The sequence below is a fragment of the Schistocerca piceifrons genome, chromosome 5, assembly GCF_021461385.2.
Source record: "Schistocerca piceifrons isolate TAMUIC-IGC-003096 chromosome 5, iqSchPice1.1, whole genome shotgun sequence".
NCBI lineage: Eukaryota > Metazoa > Arthropoda > Insecta > Orthoptera > Acrididae > Schistocerca > Schistocerca piceifrons.
In genome coordinates, this window is record NC_060142.1 from 25,672,009 (window position 1) to 25,690,497 (window position 18,489).

At 36.2% G+C, this 18,489-nt stretch overlaps 1 protein-coding gene across 1 annotated transcript in view; it reads right to left on the reverse strand.

Moving 5' to 3' along the window:
* Positions 1–564: 564 nt before the first annotated feature.
* LOC124798371 (trehalase-like) overlaps positions 565–18,489 on the reverse strand; it is a 323,119-nt gene continuing 305,194 nt past the window's right edge. Inside the window, exon 10 of the mRNA XM_047261743.1 lies at positions 565–699. Within this exon, the coding sequence (XP_047117699.1) occupies positions 582–699 (118 nt within the window). The 3' untranslated portion in view covers positions 565–581. The remainder of the gene's footprint in view (positions 700–18,489) is intronic.

Below are 18,489 nucleotides of genomic sequence, written 5' to 3' on the forward strand. Positions count from 1 at the left end.
AAGCAATGATTTTTTATACTGATAAAAATTTGTTTGCTATAGATCACATTAACTGTTTAATTTGGAAAATGTACTATATTTCCTTTTTAGGTATTGTTTTATATTACTTGAGCTATACCTTTGATTTGATTTTAACCTACAAACTTATTCATAATCTTATGGTACATTTTTGTCATTTTATATATGTGTATTATTTGTTTAATTTGGAAAATGTACTATATTTCCTTTTTAGGTATTGTTTTATATTACTTGAGCTATACCTTTGATTTGATTTTAACCTACAAACTTATTCATAATCTTATGGTACATTTTTGTCATTTTATATATGTGTATTATATCTGTTGTATGTAATCATGACTCATTCCACATCCTTGTGATTTATCACAATACGGATTAATGGAATACGAAATAAATAAATAAATAAATAAATAAATAAAATAAATATGTATTCTATGCACACACACACACACACACACACACCACACACACACACACACACACACACACACACACACACACACACACACACACCTACACCATCAAATAAACATCAGAGAGACAGGATTAAAATGAACACAATATTACTTTATTAAGTCATTGGCAAATACAAAAATAACAAAAATTAAAATAAAATTTATATGTTGTGCTGCTTCAAATCTTATTTTCCACGATGCTAATACAGTTCTGGAATATGATAAACTGAAAGAGAGAGAGAGAAAAAGAGATTAATTTCTGTACTGTACTATGTTATGCTATGCAAAACAGAAATTAGGACATAACAGCACATAAAAGAAGATTCCTTATGCTGAAGGAATGACTGTTGTGGAATGGCTAGGAAACAAAGTGTAGTGTAAAATGCTAGAACTGTGTGTTCTGTCATCAGGCAATGGATAAAAAGGAAACACAGGCATCAATAAATGGAATTAATTGAGACATCTCAGATCCTTGTCAAGACAGGCATGTATGTCTAAAAATGAAATATTCATTACTTAAGTACATTAGTTAAGTACATTAGTTAACTACAACCTTATCTTAGTGGAAGAAATTGTTTTTCCTTATAACACACCCAATAATATCTCAACTACAGTTTTGATTCTAAGACATACATACAGTAATCCAAATGAATGTGCTAATACATGAAATGTTCATAAAATATTTATGGAACTAATAAACCTAACTGTTTCTGTGATTTTATATTTAGAGACAATTAACTGCAGGTCTTTAAGTGCAAAGACAGGATATAGAAGAGTTGCATAATATCAGATGGAATGCTGTATGTTTTTTTTAACAGAGTACACACAGAGGCATAAGAGGAGGATGGTTCAGGTGTAAGGCATTGTTATAAACAAGGAAATTAAAAACAGCAGTAAAACTATTTTTACAATGTTCCACTTTTTATGTTCATTTTTTACGGTCACAACAGAAGTTATAGGTATATACCCTCAATATAAAGCTTTCCCATCATTAATGATTCCATATTACAACATTTCCCACATGCTAAGTATTCTTTGACATTATCACGATGTTTAACACTGGTTTTCTTACAGATTCCTGAAGTAAAAAAAAAAAAAAAAAAAAAAAAAAAAAAAAAAAAAAAAAAAAAAAAAAAAAAAACACATGCATTGTACTCCTGCTCGAAGTCAAACTTGAAACAAAGCAGAAAATGTATACTATATGCAAAATTATTGATCATGTAATGTAGTGTTAGCATGGTAAGTAAGATTTTCATTGTCGGCATCATGCTCCCCCCCCCCCCCCCCCCTTCTTCGTGATTTCATCTCTCCTCGCCCCATCATCTTAGGCATTTTGGTTCACGGCTGCCTGTATTACAGGCTCAGTATTTGGAGGGAGGACAGTATGCTGTGTCACTGCCTTAATGATAATCACGTTCTGATGATAGTGACTCTAGGAGCAACCTTTCTTCGTGTGTTGTATAACAGCTTTAATTTAATTTCATTGTCATTTATACAAATGACCACCACTTTTGAAGACGGCCATATCTATAATGCGCTTTCACAAACTGTTGTTACTCCCTGGTGAAATACGCTAATCCATATTAGGCATGCAGTTTTAGGTTGGTACGACCTGATGTCAGACGTAAACATTCCTCCTCAAGATGTTCCGTAACATGACATTTTCTGCTCATTTTCTCACCCAATATTGTCCCTGAACTGAGTGACCACCTTGTTGACAAGAAGCTGTAGATTTTGTGCCTATTGTTCTATGTTTATGAACACTGCCACAATGGCTCTAAGCACTATGAAACTTAACATCTGAGGTCATCAGTCCCCTAACACTGCCAAATTAACCATTTTAACCAATATTGTGTTACAAGTTTTATTTACTGTAGTGTTATAATGATTACCAATGTTGTTTGTTGTTGTCTTCAGTCCTGAGACTGGTTTGATGCAGCTCTTCACGCTACTCTATCCTGTGCAAGCTTCTTCATCTCCCAGTACTTACTGCAACCTACATCCTTCTGAATCTGCTTAGTGTATTCATCTCTTGGTCTCCCTCTACGATTTTTACCCTCCACTGCCCTCCAATACTAAATTGGTGATCCCTTGATGCTTCAGAACATGTCCTACCAACTGATACCTTCTTCTAGACAATTTGTGCCACAAACTCCTCCCCAATTCTATTCAACACCTCCTCATTAGTTATGTGATCTACCCATCTAATCTTCAGCATTCTTCTGTAGCACCACATTTCGAAAGCTTCTATTCTCTTCTTGTCCAAACTATTTATTGTCCATATTTCACTTCCATACATGGCTACACTCCATACAAATACTTTCAGAAACGACTTCCTGACACTTAAATCTATACTCGATGTTAACAAATTTATCTTCTTCAGAAACGCTTTCCTTGCCATTGCCAGTCTACATTTTATATCCTGTCTACCTCGACCATCATCGGTTATTTTGCTTCCCAAATAGCAAGACTCCTTTACTACTTTAAGCGTCTCATTTCCTAATCTAATTCCCTCAGCATCACCCGACTTAAATTGACTACATTCCATTATCCTCATTTTGCTTTTGTTGATGTTCATCTTATATCCTCCTTTCAAGACACTGTCCATTCCGTTCAACTGTTCTTCCAAGTCCTTTGCTGTCTCTGACAGAATCAAAATGTCATCGGGGAACCTCAAAGTTTTTATTTCTTTTCCATGGACTTTAATACCCACTCCGAATTTTTCTTTTGTTTCCTTTACTGCTTGCTCAATATACAGATTGAATAACATCGGGGAGAGGCTACAACCCAGTCTCACTCCCTACCCAACCAGTGCTTCCCTTTAATTCCCTTCAACTCTTATAACTGCCATCTGGTTTCTGTACAAATTGTAAATAGCCTTTCGCTCCCTCTATTTTACTCCTGCCACCTTCAGAATTTGAAAGACAGTATTCCAGTCAACATTGTCAAAAGCTTTCTCTAAGTCTACAAATGCTAGAAATGTAGGTTTGCCTTTCCTTAATCTATTTTCTAAGATAAGTCGTAGGGTCTGTATTGCGTCACGTATTCCAACATTTCTGCGGAATCCAAACTGATCTTCCCTGAGGTCGGCTTCTACCAGTTTTTCCATTCTTCTGTAAAGAATACACGTTAGTATTTTGCAGCTGTGACTTATTAAACTGATAGTTCGGTAATTTTCACACCTGTCAACACCTGCTTTCTTTGGGATTGGAATTATTATATTCTTCTTGAAGTCTGAGGGTATTTCGCCTGTCTCATACATCTTGCTCACCAGATGGTAGAGTTTTGTCAGGACTGGCTGTCCCAAGGCCATCAGTAGTTCTAAAGGAATGTTGTCTACTCCCAGGGCCTTGTTTGGACTCAGGTCTTTCAGTGCTCTGTCAAACTCTTCACACAGTATGGTATCTCCCATTTCATCTTCATCTACATCCTCTTCCATTTCCATAATATTGTCCTCAAGTACATCGCCCTTTTATAGACACTCTATATACTCCTTCCGCCTTTCTGCTTTCCTTTCTTTGCTTAGAACTGGGTTTCCATCTGCGCTCTTGATATTCATACAAGTGGCTCTCTTTTCTCCAAAGGTCTCTTTAATTTTCCTGTAGGCAGTCAGTATCAGTCTTACCATGATTACCAATAAGTCTCACATTAGAACATGAATATCTTTTTAATGTTGTTTCAGAAAATATTTTTGCTTCCATGTTTTATTTACAACATTGGATATGACAGCAATAAAGAGGGAAATCTACATGTGCATTTATGTGCATCAGTAATCACTCAGTGACTGAATTTGTGATTTATGTTTTGTATACTGCGAAGAGTCAAGCAAACCTAATTGCTGTTAGAAAGAAACAAAACAATAAATTATTTCAGATTTTTTAAACATACAAAATTTAAATTGTTTTAATTTCATAGTTTGAACATTATAAAGAGAATGACAGTAATTTATCCGTATTTTACCTTTTTCTGCATTTTACACTTTTATGGATTAGTCTTCTGAAAAGTGAAAAACTGAGGTTTACTGTATATTACAGATATTGAAGGTGTATAGAGGTTGGATTCATTGGAAAAATCAAATCTGCTTTTGCTTTACTGTCTGCTGATATTAACTTTTTTGTGCAGCATCTATAGCAACAAGGATATCACTTGTACTAGTATACCTTCCGATACATGTACTTTTTGAGAGTAGTACTTCGACTCATATTCTTCTTCGTTCATAATTATATGACAACACTTCCAGTCAAGCTCCCTGCATGGCAATCATTTACTGATTTGACAAATGTGTTATTTCTAAACTTTTCAATTTAGCAATATCATTTTTCATCTGGTTGAAAAAAGTCACTTTTCTGATCACACAATCTGTGCGTGTGACCAGTTGGGAAGATTGGGAAATTACAAATATGACATTTAAAGTTATAAAACAATTACTATGTTGTTTACTGCTCACAAAGCAGCATTGAAGCTCACACTGTAAACAAAAACACAAGACAGCACAGGAATGTTTGTCAGTATAACAATTTGAATCTTAGCAGAAGGGATCTCAGATTCTACAGTAGGAGTTTCTTTAAAACTGAATGAAAAGTATGAAAACGATTGAAGTCCATGCATCATTACATTTACATTCTTTTGAGGAGAAAGAATAAGTCTACAAAAAGTTACATAAATTTATAACTGACAGGAACTCCCACCACGACAGTTGGGGAGTATAATATGAAATAACCAGTCTCATTCCTACCTGAAGATTCCATTGTTTGGTAAGTAGATCTTGCTAAGATAAACTACACGATGGCCTTCCGTGCATCTTTCCAGAATAAAATGGGTTTGGTTATATTTTACCAAACAATAAGGATGCTTTAAAGGTGTGATGATCCAAAATCAGTTAGCAATGTGTATCATGAGACTATATTTTAAGAATAAAGAGGTTTAGTTGAGCATGTAGTTTGACATTCTGAAAAATGAATATTATATAGAAAAAAGAAAAACTGATGACACTTTTGCAGCTTTCAAAACTATTTGTTCCTTTCTTGGTGTGGAGAGAGAGATATAGGTTGAGGAAAGTTGAATTGGACAGGGCACAGGATGAGTGTACTGAGAACAAGGGTACACTTACCCTTACTACAAGTGGGAATAAGGGTAGTCTTACCCTCATTGTCACTACAAGAGTGGAATAAGAGTGGGCTTACCCTCATTATCACTACAGGTGAGAATGAGGGTAGACTAATCCTTGTCATCACTATAGGTGGTGCCATCTCGTCTTGTAAGCTGTCCTTCCTTTTCAACCCATCCCTTTCCTTACTGATGAAGAAACTAATAGTGCTGACAGGATAGTGTTTTGGACTTTTATCTTTATATATTTCTATCAGCAATATAAAATATTTCACACACAAAATAAGTACTGTCTCATATTTCAAAGTTTTCTCAAATTTGATATGATTAGTTTAGATTACACTTTTACTGTCAAACTGAAAAGGATTGTTGACAACAAACTTCACCAGTGTATAAATGTACTATCAGCCTGCCTTTAATATTCTCAGTTAAACAATCAGATACCTGTAAGATGTACATGTCGAAACATTACACACAGTTTCATTAACTTTCTTTTAAGTAACATATACTTTTTGTCCTAGTGAGGATTTACTCTAGAACATTATTTTGTTGGACATAAGTGAATGAAAATAAATGAAAATATGCATAATACAATAGCTTACTAATTTCTATGTTATCAGTTATTATTACAGTACAAGTAAGTGTACCTAAACGCTTAAGCTCATCTGTAAATGGGTGAACCTGTAAAAATTTTCTAGTTTTTTTATTATTAGTAAGAAATGTTTTGGTATTAATTAAACTCAGTAGAGTTTCTTGGAGATGAGGGTTTCATCTATAAAATGACGAAGTACCGTTCATTGAGCCCTTTCAGACTTGAAATATTAAACATTAATTTTTTTGAATTTTCTTGTTTTTATTGGATTATTTGGCATACATTGAGACAGACCATTATGAAAAACGAGTGTTACACACATTAATTGAATACATGCAGCTCCTTTCTGTAATTAGTCACTGGGTTAACAAACATCTGCCTCTGTGATGTTCCTTCTTTGCCCTACAGTGTATGCAGTGCCTTGAGGTGCCATGTATTGGTAGATGCTTTGCTTCTGTTGCATACACAATGTATAAATTTGAACAGGGCAGTTTTCTGTACCTAATCCACCGAGAAAGTATGTCTTATAGAGACAAATTCAATCACAATTTGAAAACAAAGACTATCGTGCACTGCATACAAAAATGGTTCCTACATTTTCTCATTAACTCCTAAGATTCAAAACTAATGAATATGTTCAAGCTGCAACCACTACAGAGCAGAATCTACAGGAGATGTAAAGGGTGACTGCAGAAAGAGTTACTGTGCCTATGCCATGAAATGAGAAAATCGTAGATGGCTTCAAATGGAACTACATCACCTGAAAGGGTTAGTTTCATGAACTTTTAGCATAATATCTGTTTTTTTGGTCGCAATTACACCCTGGCAATCAGGGAGAACTTTTGACAAGATATGTTTCTCATAAAAAAAATATGAAATCACCACCAACACTGGATAACTCTATAGGTAGGTGTGAAGTTGAATAAGTGTACATGCAATTACACCCTGGCAATCAGGGAGAACTTTTGACAAGATATGTTTCTCATAACAAAAATATGAAATCATCACCAACACTAGATAACTCTATAGGTAGGTGTGAAGTTGAATAAGTGTAGTACTGTGTATGCCGATTTTTTTATTAGCTAGATGTTCAGAGTAACATTTTTTAACAACATGACATTTAAAAAATACATTAATTTTTTGTATAAAAAAAAACAGCTGTATGCAGAGTATTCTGACACTGCACACTATTAGAAATTAATTTGGACAATCTATTTTCATAAGAATATCTTCTCTTTCCTATTCCATCTCATCCATGTCTTTTGGTCACTTCCAGTTCAGTCCGGATTTCTGCACTGCACCAATAACAGCACCTTTCTCTGTAGCTCTCATGACTTTCCCAGGATAAATGACTACTATACAAACAACTAGCAAACTGCTATTGTCTCTCAACTCCTTTTCTACATCTTTTCTCAGTGCCTATTGATTTTCTTTAGGATTTAGGGAACTGTCTGCACTCCATAACCATCCCATACTTTCTTCTGACTCTGCATATTGAATCTGTTCCTGTTCACTATCACTGCTCCTGCTCTCTTTGTGCTGCAATAGATTTTTTCCTCCACAACCTGAGGTAGATGGCTGACAGCCCATGACATCATTGGAACACTCACTCTTACCTGCAGGTACCTCCAATCTCTAACATCTATCTGCCTGTGGCCAGAAATGTCTTTCACGCAATTTTTTGTAGACCTGAATTAAGGTCCAGAGCAATTATGGTATTGTGCAATCTTTCCAGAGCCTTATACCTATTAAGGAGGAATATTCCTGTTTTCTGGAAGTCAGAAATAAGGTTGTTTTTCCTCTGGGTTGTGAATCTATCAGTTCCTTTATTAGCCTTGGAATTTCATCCTTGGGAACTGAAGTGCAGCGACTTTCCAATGCAGTTTGCTTATACTCTTCCACAATTTTCTTCCACTGGCCTTTCATTGGACGGAAATATGCAGCACCAAGAGACTGAAATACTGGAGCTGCATTTGGTGGGGGTCTCAAATTCCTCACATGGTTTCAGCACTTTTACATATGTGTGGAAACTAAGACTGTCACCAATCAGTGCCTTAATCCCCACATGCTTTCTTAATATAAGTAGAAGCAAAAAGGTAAAAAAATCATCAGACGTATGCTTCTGTTATACCAACAGCAATCTAGGCTATTCTCTGTCCAGCTGCTTGAAATTCTTTCTGTCTTGTAATTGGCATGGGTGCTAATGTACTCTCATCATTTCTATGTACCACAAAGAAAGCATTTCTTATTTGCTCCTCCTCATGATAAATTTGTTAGTTTCAGGGTCATCTACAAGATTTGACCTCATCAGTGTTCCAAATACTGGAAGCATTTGGTTCTAAATGGTCAAAAATGAGTTAACAATGCACTCTCAATAGATGTTCAAGCATAAGTAACATTTTTTGCTGTCTTTACTGACAGTACTTTATTGTGTCATTTCAGAAATGATAATGCCCACTCAGTTCCAGTAAAATTGTCTTTACACCTAGGAATAGCTTTACCAGTGCAGCTGAGGTTGGCTTTGCCAGTGCCTCTCAACTAAACTGCGAAGCCAAAAGTTGACAAGGCTTCCATATGAGACACAAACTGCCATTCTTCTTCGTCCACAAAAGCTGTTTGGACACGATTAAGTACAAGTACTGGTTCCATCCAAGGACCAACAGATTAGCCAAGTCATTACAAAAGGTGACACTTCAGATGCAGAGGAAGATGTTGAACATCTGGAGCATTCAGGACCATGGGAGAAAAAATTGTTGCCAAATGTGACTGATTTACTTAAGAATAAATTTGAGTCCTATTTAAGTGGGAGTGTTAAAAATGTGTAAAATAAGGACAAATTTGTTTTTTGTATATGTGTTAGAAACTCACTGATTTATCTTCTGTCATTCTCATGAATCTCTGCATTGCGCAATTTCTGTGCTGCTAAATATCTTTGCTTTCTTCCTGTTTGTGTATCCAATTTCTCTGAGTGTTGTATGTGTAACAAATAAAACCTAAGCTCATCACATTGATGTATTATTTGTTAACACAGATATAATCACTTGAAGACCTTGTTAACATTTCAGAGCTTGGTCTTTCTCTCTTCTTTGGGAAGCTGTTTTTCTGATAAGCAACAGACCTGTAATAATACTATAGTGGAGACAGTGTAAGAAAATACCTGAAAACTCGTAGAACTGTTGCCAGCTTTCAACTGTGAAGTACCAACAGATGTAGACGAAAACAACAGTGTTTACAGAGCTCTGACAACACTGAGGAGTTGCCCTACAGGCGTTTAAAAAATCATGTTATATTATTGGTTGAGGTAGGCCCATGGAGGTGCCATGTCCAGCTCAATACAACTGTCAGGGGTCAACTTACACCAGCTCAATTACAGCGTGAAACTGTGAGTGAGATATATTTGTAGTGTTCTCATGATGGACCATATTACGTCAGTGGAGTTCTCTCAACATGTCAGCAAGATCCACACCACGTGTTTGTTGTTCTTTTCCACAACATAAGCTCTTGGTACATAACTGAATTTCTTTTCAGATTGAGAATAGCATATAGATGGTCAACACATGCATATATTGACACAGAATTTAGACCTTTCTCTTTCAAACCATTTTACTAGAGCCAATTTGTATGTTGTCACCACTCTCCAGTCACAAGAGCCACATCCAGTTTTCTTCAGCTCAACATCCATTTTAAAAGGACATTTTTGCATCCCTTCTATCCTGATTGTGTCACAGAATGCAATGCCTCTTTCTTTGAGGGCAGTTGCTAATGGTATAAATCAAAGCCACCAGCAAACCCTTAAAAATGCTGTTTCTCTGTCATGTTTCTATCAATGCCAAAAAATATCCCCTGACAAACTTAACCCTCTATCACTGCAGGTGCTCTTTTAGTCAACATCTTCCCTGAATCACCAGTCCTTGTAAAAGATTTGTAGCTGCATTTGTGAGGCTTATTTCTTGCATATTGTTTCAAAGTTCTTCTACCATTGAAAGGTATTATTATCTGTTCATCAGCAGCTTGGTATTATTCTGTGGGGACTGGTTGCAAAGATGACTGCAGTAAAGGCTAAAGTGGATGAATCTAGAAGAATTTGTCTCTATTACTATTAGCTTCAGGCAGTTCTTGATTACTGATCACATGAAAATGCCACAGTAGTTGGAAGAATCGATTTCTGCTCATCATATGAGCTATTTATGGATATCTACACTCATTCAACAAGTACAAATGAATTGAGGACATTTCCATTATGCCCATCTGCAGTAAAATACTGATAAACTGCCCCAATTCATGTTTGCTTGTCTCCAAAGAAACTGAGTCTTTTTGCAAGGCATAGATGTTGGTCTATTCAGCAATGATTTGAAATACATTGTCAAATACTAATAAAGAGATAGAGGGTATGATGTATCATGCAGCGTGACAGTGAGAGAGAGAGAGAGAGAGAGAGAGAGAGAGAGAGAGAGAGAGAGAGAGAGAGATATTGTTTATTACTCTGTGGCGGTCAGCGCTCACATAATTATTCTTAGGATATAGAGCTTTTGTTCTTGTTAAGAGTAATTTCACAACAGGAGAGCCATTCTTCTTGTGATGTAAAAATCGACACCATTGCGAGATTTTGATTCACATTGTAAAATATAAGTGTATATGGAAGGAAATCAGTTAACAGAACAATAAAATATTGTTCATTTCAAGAAGATACGTGTTATTCTACAACCAGCATATACTTCTATTGTGATTTAATAATAAATACCAGCTTCAGAACAGTTCCAACGGGAGCATTCAGTTCTAGTGAAATAGTTCGATGCTTTCTTCGGAAAAGAAGTCACCTCATCGATCATTCAAATCCACAATTGTACCTGGACATTTCTCAAAACTGAAAGCAATCTAATTGCTATGCAACAGAGCCCTGAAGAATATTTCTCTGTACTTTGGTTACCACTTTCAGCTCAACACGGTATCTGCAGCACTGGAGCAGATTTCTACAACAGCCGAAGCGTGCAATCGCTATCAGTTTCACACATCTTCCTGTGTACACTGTATGTATTTATCCACAACAGTGAACGTACAGTTACTCACACATAGAAAGACAATACAAGGTGGTGTAGGAAACATTTCAGAATAAAGGTCCTGTAGAGCTAAACAGTAATTAGCCTAGTAGTAGTAGTAGTAATAGTAGTAAAGAAAATTTAATTTTTTTCAAAGGAACCTTTACATATGGCGACCGTGACGGGACACGATCCTGATACAACACTCATAGTGAACCTGCCATATAACTATGTTAGTAATCTAGTAATTAATGTTTCCTTGTGTATATATATGTCTAGATTTATAGAGTAACTACATTATGGTGCTTTGCATGTTTCATGCTAATGGAACGTATGGGAGTATCTTGTGAAGAGAACGAGTGCGCCGTCCCAGCAGCTGAGCAGAAACATCAAAAAGGCCAGAACATTTGAATTACTAGCTTTCTTGAGCATTTATGCATTGTAGTGACCTTTCACGTATTGATTTTCTATGTATAAATAGTGTTGCTACATTACTTTTACTAGAATTCCAGTAGATATAGTAAGACAATATTTTGTGTATTGTCTATGTACTGTGTATGTGTCACATTGTAAAGTGTACATTAACAGCATTAGGACATTAACGGTTTTTTTTTGCGTGTGTAAAATTTAATAGTCACTTTTGTAGAACTTCTTTAGTGGAGAAACTGTCACTTGCATATTTACATGGTGATAACTAGATCTATGTTCAAAGCCAATAAGCAAGCACGCATCACAATGGCACAAAATTAATTAAATAGTGTGAATGCATCGTTAACTAGTGCCACAGAATTTGATACCACCGTAGTTAGCGATATGTCGATTACGGCTGAGCAACCAGCAGTAATTAATGCGCTCACGCCGACGACACAAACCGTTGCTACTTCCGACATTCATATGTCCGATGTCGAGTGAAGTCCAGAGAAATATGCGGCAACCAACAAACAACATGAATTTCATCTCTGACACAGACGCGTGCGAAAACGAAATGACTGTACCCTAAAATGTGTCGGTACAATCCCCATTAAGCCCAGTGCAATCGTCAATTGCTGAGAGTACAGATTTGTTATCCCAGCTGATGTCAAGTTTGACTATCATAAAACAAGGGATTAAAGCATTGGAAACCACGCAATCCACGTTTGCAAATGACATGAATCGTAGATTCCAGGCATTGGAAACCACGCAATCCACGTTTGCAAATGACATGAATCGTAAATTCCAAGTATTCGAGAGTGCGCAATTTAATTTGGCTCAGGAGCAATCTAATAAACTAAAAGAAATAAATGATAAGATTACTGAAAAATTCCAAAGTTTGGAAACAAAGCAGAGTCACTTGATTGCCAGTCAGGCACAACTCACAATTACACAAGAACAACAGTATCAGGAATTAACAACCAAATACAAAGACGTCTTACGTCGTCAAGATACACTAAACCATGAAGTGCAAGAAGTTATACATGTACAGAACACTATTGTGCAGGACGTTAATACAATTAAGCACGATAACGAGCAAGCTGTCATTGAGCTTACTCGGTGGATAGATACTCTCAGTTTCGAAGGCGAGAAACACATAGAGAAACTTTTCAATGAACGTAAGGTCGTATTCTCTGAGGACATTGAAGTTTGGGCGAAAAAGCAAACCGAGACAGTGCGAAATTATGTAGACCAAACCTTGAAAGAAACGGTTTCTAACGTGCAAGTTAACAACGAAACTGCACAAGAACAACATAAAGCAGAAGTTAGAGAGATTCAGGAGAATATAGGAGATGAATTTCCTGCTTGGAAAGCAAAGATAGAAAATACATTAAAAGAACGCCAGCAGGGTCTAGTTAATACTAGAGGGGCGCATACTACTTGCACTTTATCAAAAGCAGACATTATTCCTGATGAAACCAGTGATACCGAATCCATGCAACAATATCCATGTATTGGTGCATATTCAAGTAATCGACCAGAAAAAATTATCAAGATTATCATTCACCACTAAGTAGCCACCAGAATACACCTGTGACTATGAATGAAGAAAAAATGCTTAAATATCGTCAATTCCAGATATTTATTCCCGAAAGGAAGTCGATCAATCCCGTGGTATTTATTAAGCAATTTAAAGGGATATTGCCGCGAATGTGGACTGAGCAACAAAAAATTATGTACGTTGCAGGATTCATACATGGAGATGGATCAATGTGGGCGTCAGAAGCATCCGATTGGTGTCAAGATTATGACCAATTTGAACGCGCTTTCTTGCAAAAATATTGGAATAAGGGACTACAAGAAAGACCATGTAAGGAAATTTTTGACCCACAATCTTTTTCTTTCAAAAATGGATCTTTAAGAAAGTATTTCGAGAAGTATATAAATAAAAGCAAATATTGGAATGAATCAATCCCGACGCAGGATATCATTCGAATATTAAAGGGCAAACTTCCACTGGAAGTTAAGGAAAAACTTCTACATGTGCCTGAACAACACGTGGAAGATTTTCTTGCCACATTGGATTCAATAGACATTCTGTTCAAAGAATCACGTGTGCGCTATAACCAACATGTTACCAACCTAACAAATACAATAGTAACAACAAACAGTATGGAAACAAACCTTTTGCACACAATTCACCAAAACCACAGGTGAATTATTTCCAGAAAAACGTGAAATTTGGTAACGAAAATCCCGACCAGTGTAATCATGACCAACAATGTGAACAAACATATAAACGGAAATGGAGGAAGAATAATAAGAAGAGGAAAGGATACTATCAAGAAGGGAATTATCAGCAAAAACGCCGATATCAGCAACCAACCCAAGAATATCACAACCAACCGCAAACTTCAGGTTGGGTACCAAATGCTAATGCAAATGAATGGAGAAATCAACCACCAATAATAACTGATGTAACAGAGCAGACATCTACTAATAATGGACAATCGTCAAACTAAACTCGACTGTCAGAAGCCCCAACGGTGCAGTCGAAGAAGTTTTGAGGGGCGAAAATTCAAGCGTCAATTTTTTTCGGTACAATGATGGCAGATTATTAATAGAAGAACTTCAGCAGGATATGATGCCTTGTCAAGAGGAACATATCACTGAACCTGTTGCGAAAATTCAGGCCGCAATTGAAGGCATTACTTTAGATATGGGAGCAGCAGTAAATGTCGTTTCTGAGAAGTTATTTCAAAGAATACTTCAAAACGCAAATCCACCGATTTTTTCCTGTTCAGTGTTGTAGAATTGTAGGCCCCACTGGTCATAAGTCTTCTCAGGTTAAAGTGCAGACTCAACTCCAGTTAAACATAGGAAATGTAGCTATAAATTGCATGGTTGAGGACTCTATCCTTGGTATAGATGAATTTAGAGAGAGAAATTTACGTATCGATTTTTCTCTAGGCCATGCCAGTTTTACAATAATAGATCAGAAACATCAAGTGAATCTCCTCAGGGAATATAGTACCCATGGAAAGTATTGTCAGGGACGAAAGCTGCAAAAAAAGTAGATACATAGCAAGCCTGCACGGTATCACCAAATTAATTATTTGCAACCAGTCTTAAAACTGAAGATATGGTATACAAAAAGGTGCAAGAACCTGAATATTGGCAATAACGTCAAAGAAAGAAATTATATGATCTTCTACAGGAATATCATGAAGTCTTTCAAGAAAAACTTGGTGTAATCAAGCAATACACATTCCATTTAGATGTGATTCCACACAAAGTTTTCTGCCGTATTTTTTTATCCAGTACCGTGGCACCAACGAAAGGCAGTTGATGCGGAAATCCAACAGATTCTTGAATGGGATCTGATCGAACCTTCGACGAGTCCATACTGTAGTCCGCTTCATGTTGTCCTGAAAAAAGGAGGAAAAGTTCGTATCGTGCTAGACGCACGGCAGATAAATAAGATTATTGTGCCAGTGTGAACTCATCCGGAAAATATCGATGAGTTAATTCAAAAGTTCAAGGGGATAAAATACTTAACAAATATTGATCTGAAAAGATCATTTTGGCAGGTGGCACTAGACGAACCATCAAAAAAGTACACCGCGCTTTTTCATGCAGGTAGAAGCTATCAATTTAAGGTTTTACCTCTCGGGCTAAACGTGAGCTCAGGAGTTTTTATAAAGGCTCTAGATTACGCATTGGGACCTGCACTTTGAAGCAATTTAACTTTGTTTGTGGACGACATGCGAATAGCTACGACCACATGGAAGGAGCACATTGATTTATTGAGAAGAGTGTTAGAACGTTTCAAGGAAGCGGGCATAACCGCAAATATGCAAAAGTCCCATTTTACTCGAGATAAAATCAAATTTCTGGGTCATCTTATAAATGAAAAAGGCATCTTACCGGACTCTGAGAAACTAAAGGCAATCAAAAACTTTGCAGTTCCAACAACAAAAAGCCAATTAAAGGGCTTCCTCGGAGTTGTCTCTTTTTTCAGGCATTTCATTCACGACCATTGTATTAATGCAAAACCATTGTACAGCTTGTTGCACAAAAATACTCTGTGGGTGTGGATGCAACAACGCCAGAATGCATTTGAGGCAATAAAACATGCCTTAGTCAATTCACAAATATTATATCATCCAGATATGAGCCAAGAATTCGGTTTAATGGCAGATGCTCCAGAAATTGGAATAGATTCATGCCTCTTCCAAGTAAAGATGATAGATAGAAAATCAACTTTCTGTCCAATAGCTTTTGCTATCCGACTCTTAACTGCTTGTGAAAGAACATATACAACTGCCGAAAAGGAAGCATTGGCCGTAGTCTGGTCATTTAAGAAATTTTAGTATTACTTATATGGAGCAAAGACAACAGTATACTGTGACTACAAAGCGTTAAGTTTTTTGCAAACATGTAAATTATTACATCCAAGACAAGCAAGATGGACGCTCTCACTCCAAGAGTTCCGGTTTGAAATTAAATACATAAGCGGACAGGATAATTTCATCGCCGATGCACTGTCTAGAATGCCAGACAGAGATTTGTCAACTGTCAACATCACGGACAATCCTTCCAAATTTAAAGTTCTTATAATGACTGATAGACTATATAGGAAACATTTTCTTGACATGTGTAAGAACATGGGAAAACTACAGAATGAAGATCCTCGTTGCCATTGAATAAAGGAAACTTTAGCAAAGCCTGGTACGATGATCTGAAGAGACTGTACAAAGTTGAGGACGATGTCTTATTTTTCAAAGGGCATCTTGATTCAGATATTTGGAAGGTGTGTATTCCTGAGAACATTTTGGAGTATTAAAGTGTGCTTGGAAGATTCAAGCATATTGCTACTTCCCAAATATTCGCAGGAAAGTACACAGACAGTTAAGGAAATGTAGAATTTTTCAGCTAGCCAAACCAGGAAATTTTTGTGTGAAAGATTTTCTATATCCTATTACACCGACTAAACCGCTGTCAATCATTTCAGTCGACGTCTGTGGTCCTCTACCATCATCAAGGGGAGAATGCAACTATATTGTAGCTTTTCTTGACATATTCACTAAGTATGTAAAACTTTATCCGTTAAAATCAGCTACTGGTGCATCCATAGCCAAGAAGCTGGTCAAGGATTATATAGTCAAGGTACGCAAACCAGAGGCTATTCTTTCTGACAATGGATCAATGTTCACTGGATTTCGTTGGAGGCAAACATTAACTAGTTGTGGTATAAAATAAATTCTAACATCAGTGTACCACCCTTTGGCGAATCCCGTGGAACGAATTTTTCGTGAATTAAACCAGTTCATGAGAATATATTGCCACAACCAGCAACCCAAATGGATCAATTATCTTGATGATTTTCAGGAAATTGTAAACAATATGCCACATACTATGACAGAATACACCCCATACGAACTGATGTTTGGAAAACAGGAACAGAATGACTGGATTCGACCAATTCCTAAAGTAGCTATTAACAAATAGACCTACAAAATAAAGTACAACAATCCTTACTCAATATAATGGACAAGGCTAGGAAAAGGAAAATATATTTTGACAATCGACTTGGAAAAATAAAAACATATAAAGTGAAAGACCAAGTTTTAGTAAAAACTCATCCTAAGGCTTCACTTATACAGAAGAAGAACACAAAATGGCAATTATTGTATCAAGGACCATTTGTGATTACCAAAATACCCCATCCAGGAACTTATCTTTTGAAGGATATGAAGAATGGAAAGGTGAAAGGAATGTATCCTCATCACTTGTTAAAGGAATTTCATGATAACTGAAGATTCTGAAGATTGAAGATACTGTTCTTATCAAATAATATTGATAAGACAATTTTCATTAAACCTATGAATCATACTTAGGACAGTTTCTTTCTTTTTGCAATTTAGTAGTTAGTTTTTATTTTCAGGCATTATGTACGAGAGATATGCAGACATTATGTATTTGTTTTCCGCTGTAAAGGTAAGTTTTCTTTTCAGTATGCAGAGAATTTAGCTATAGTATGAATGATTTCTTTAAATTTTTTTAAAAATTTAGTCGACAGTGACTTCAATCACGTTTCACAATGCATAATGACCATGCGTTAGTGACTCAAATGAATCTGGTCTATGACAAGATATTTTTCTCTTATGTCAATTTGACAATGTCAGTGTATGTTTGTATTTTTTTTTTTTTTACTCGCTGAGCTGAAGTCATGCTGTTCGGAAGAGGTAACCCATTCTCAGTTTAAAAAAAAACGCCTATTACTTTGTTTCAATCTTTTGTGATGGGCATTGTCTTTATAATTGTACTATTGTTGTAACATACCTGTGTATGTAAATTATGTTATGTCAATTGTTGCTCGCGAAGTTACTAACTGAGTGAATGCCGCTCAGTTACAAGCACATCAACAAGTGTTAAAGTCCACCTGAAAGATGATGAGCATAAGTTGAGAAGGCATCACCAGTTGGATTAGTGTATAGTACATTCTATGGTTGTTGATAGAAATGAAGAAAACCTTATGACTTCTGAATATTTCGAATTCAGGACAGAGAATTAGAAAGAACTTTAGATTAGATTCTATTTCAGCTCAGCATAGATCAAACACCTTTTCCATGGAACTTACACTGACTCTTATTTTCATGTTAACCATATGCGGAAAATCATAATACCCATGAGGATATGGTGAAATGGGAATAGAATGCAATCAGTTACCCGGAGATGACAGATAGAAGGGAATCGTAGATGGACGTAACCAATGCAGCGATGGTTCACCTCAAGACACAGAAGATTAACATTGTTGTGTTTCTTTTGTGAACAGTGTTTAAATTAATTCAAAAAATATATCCATGTT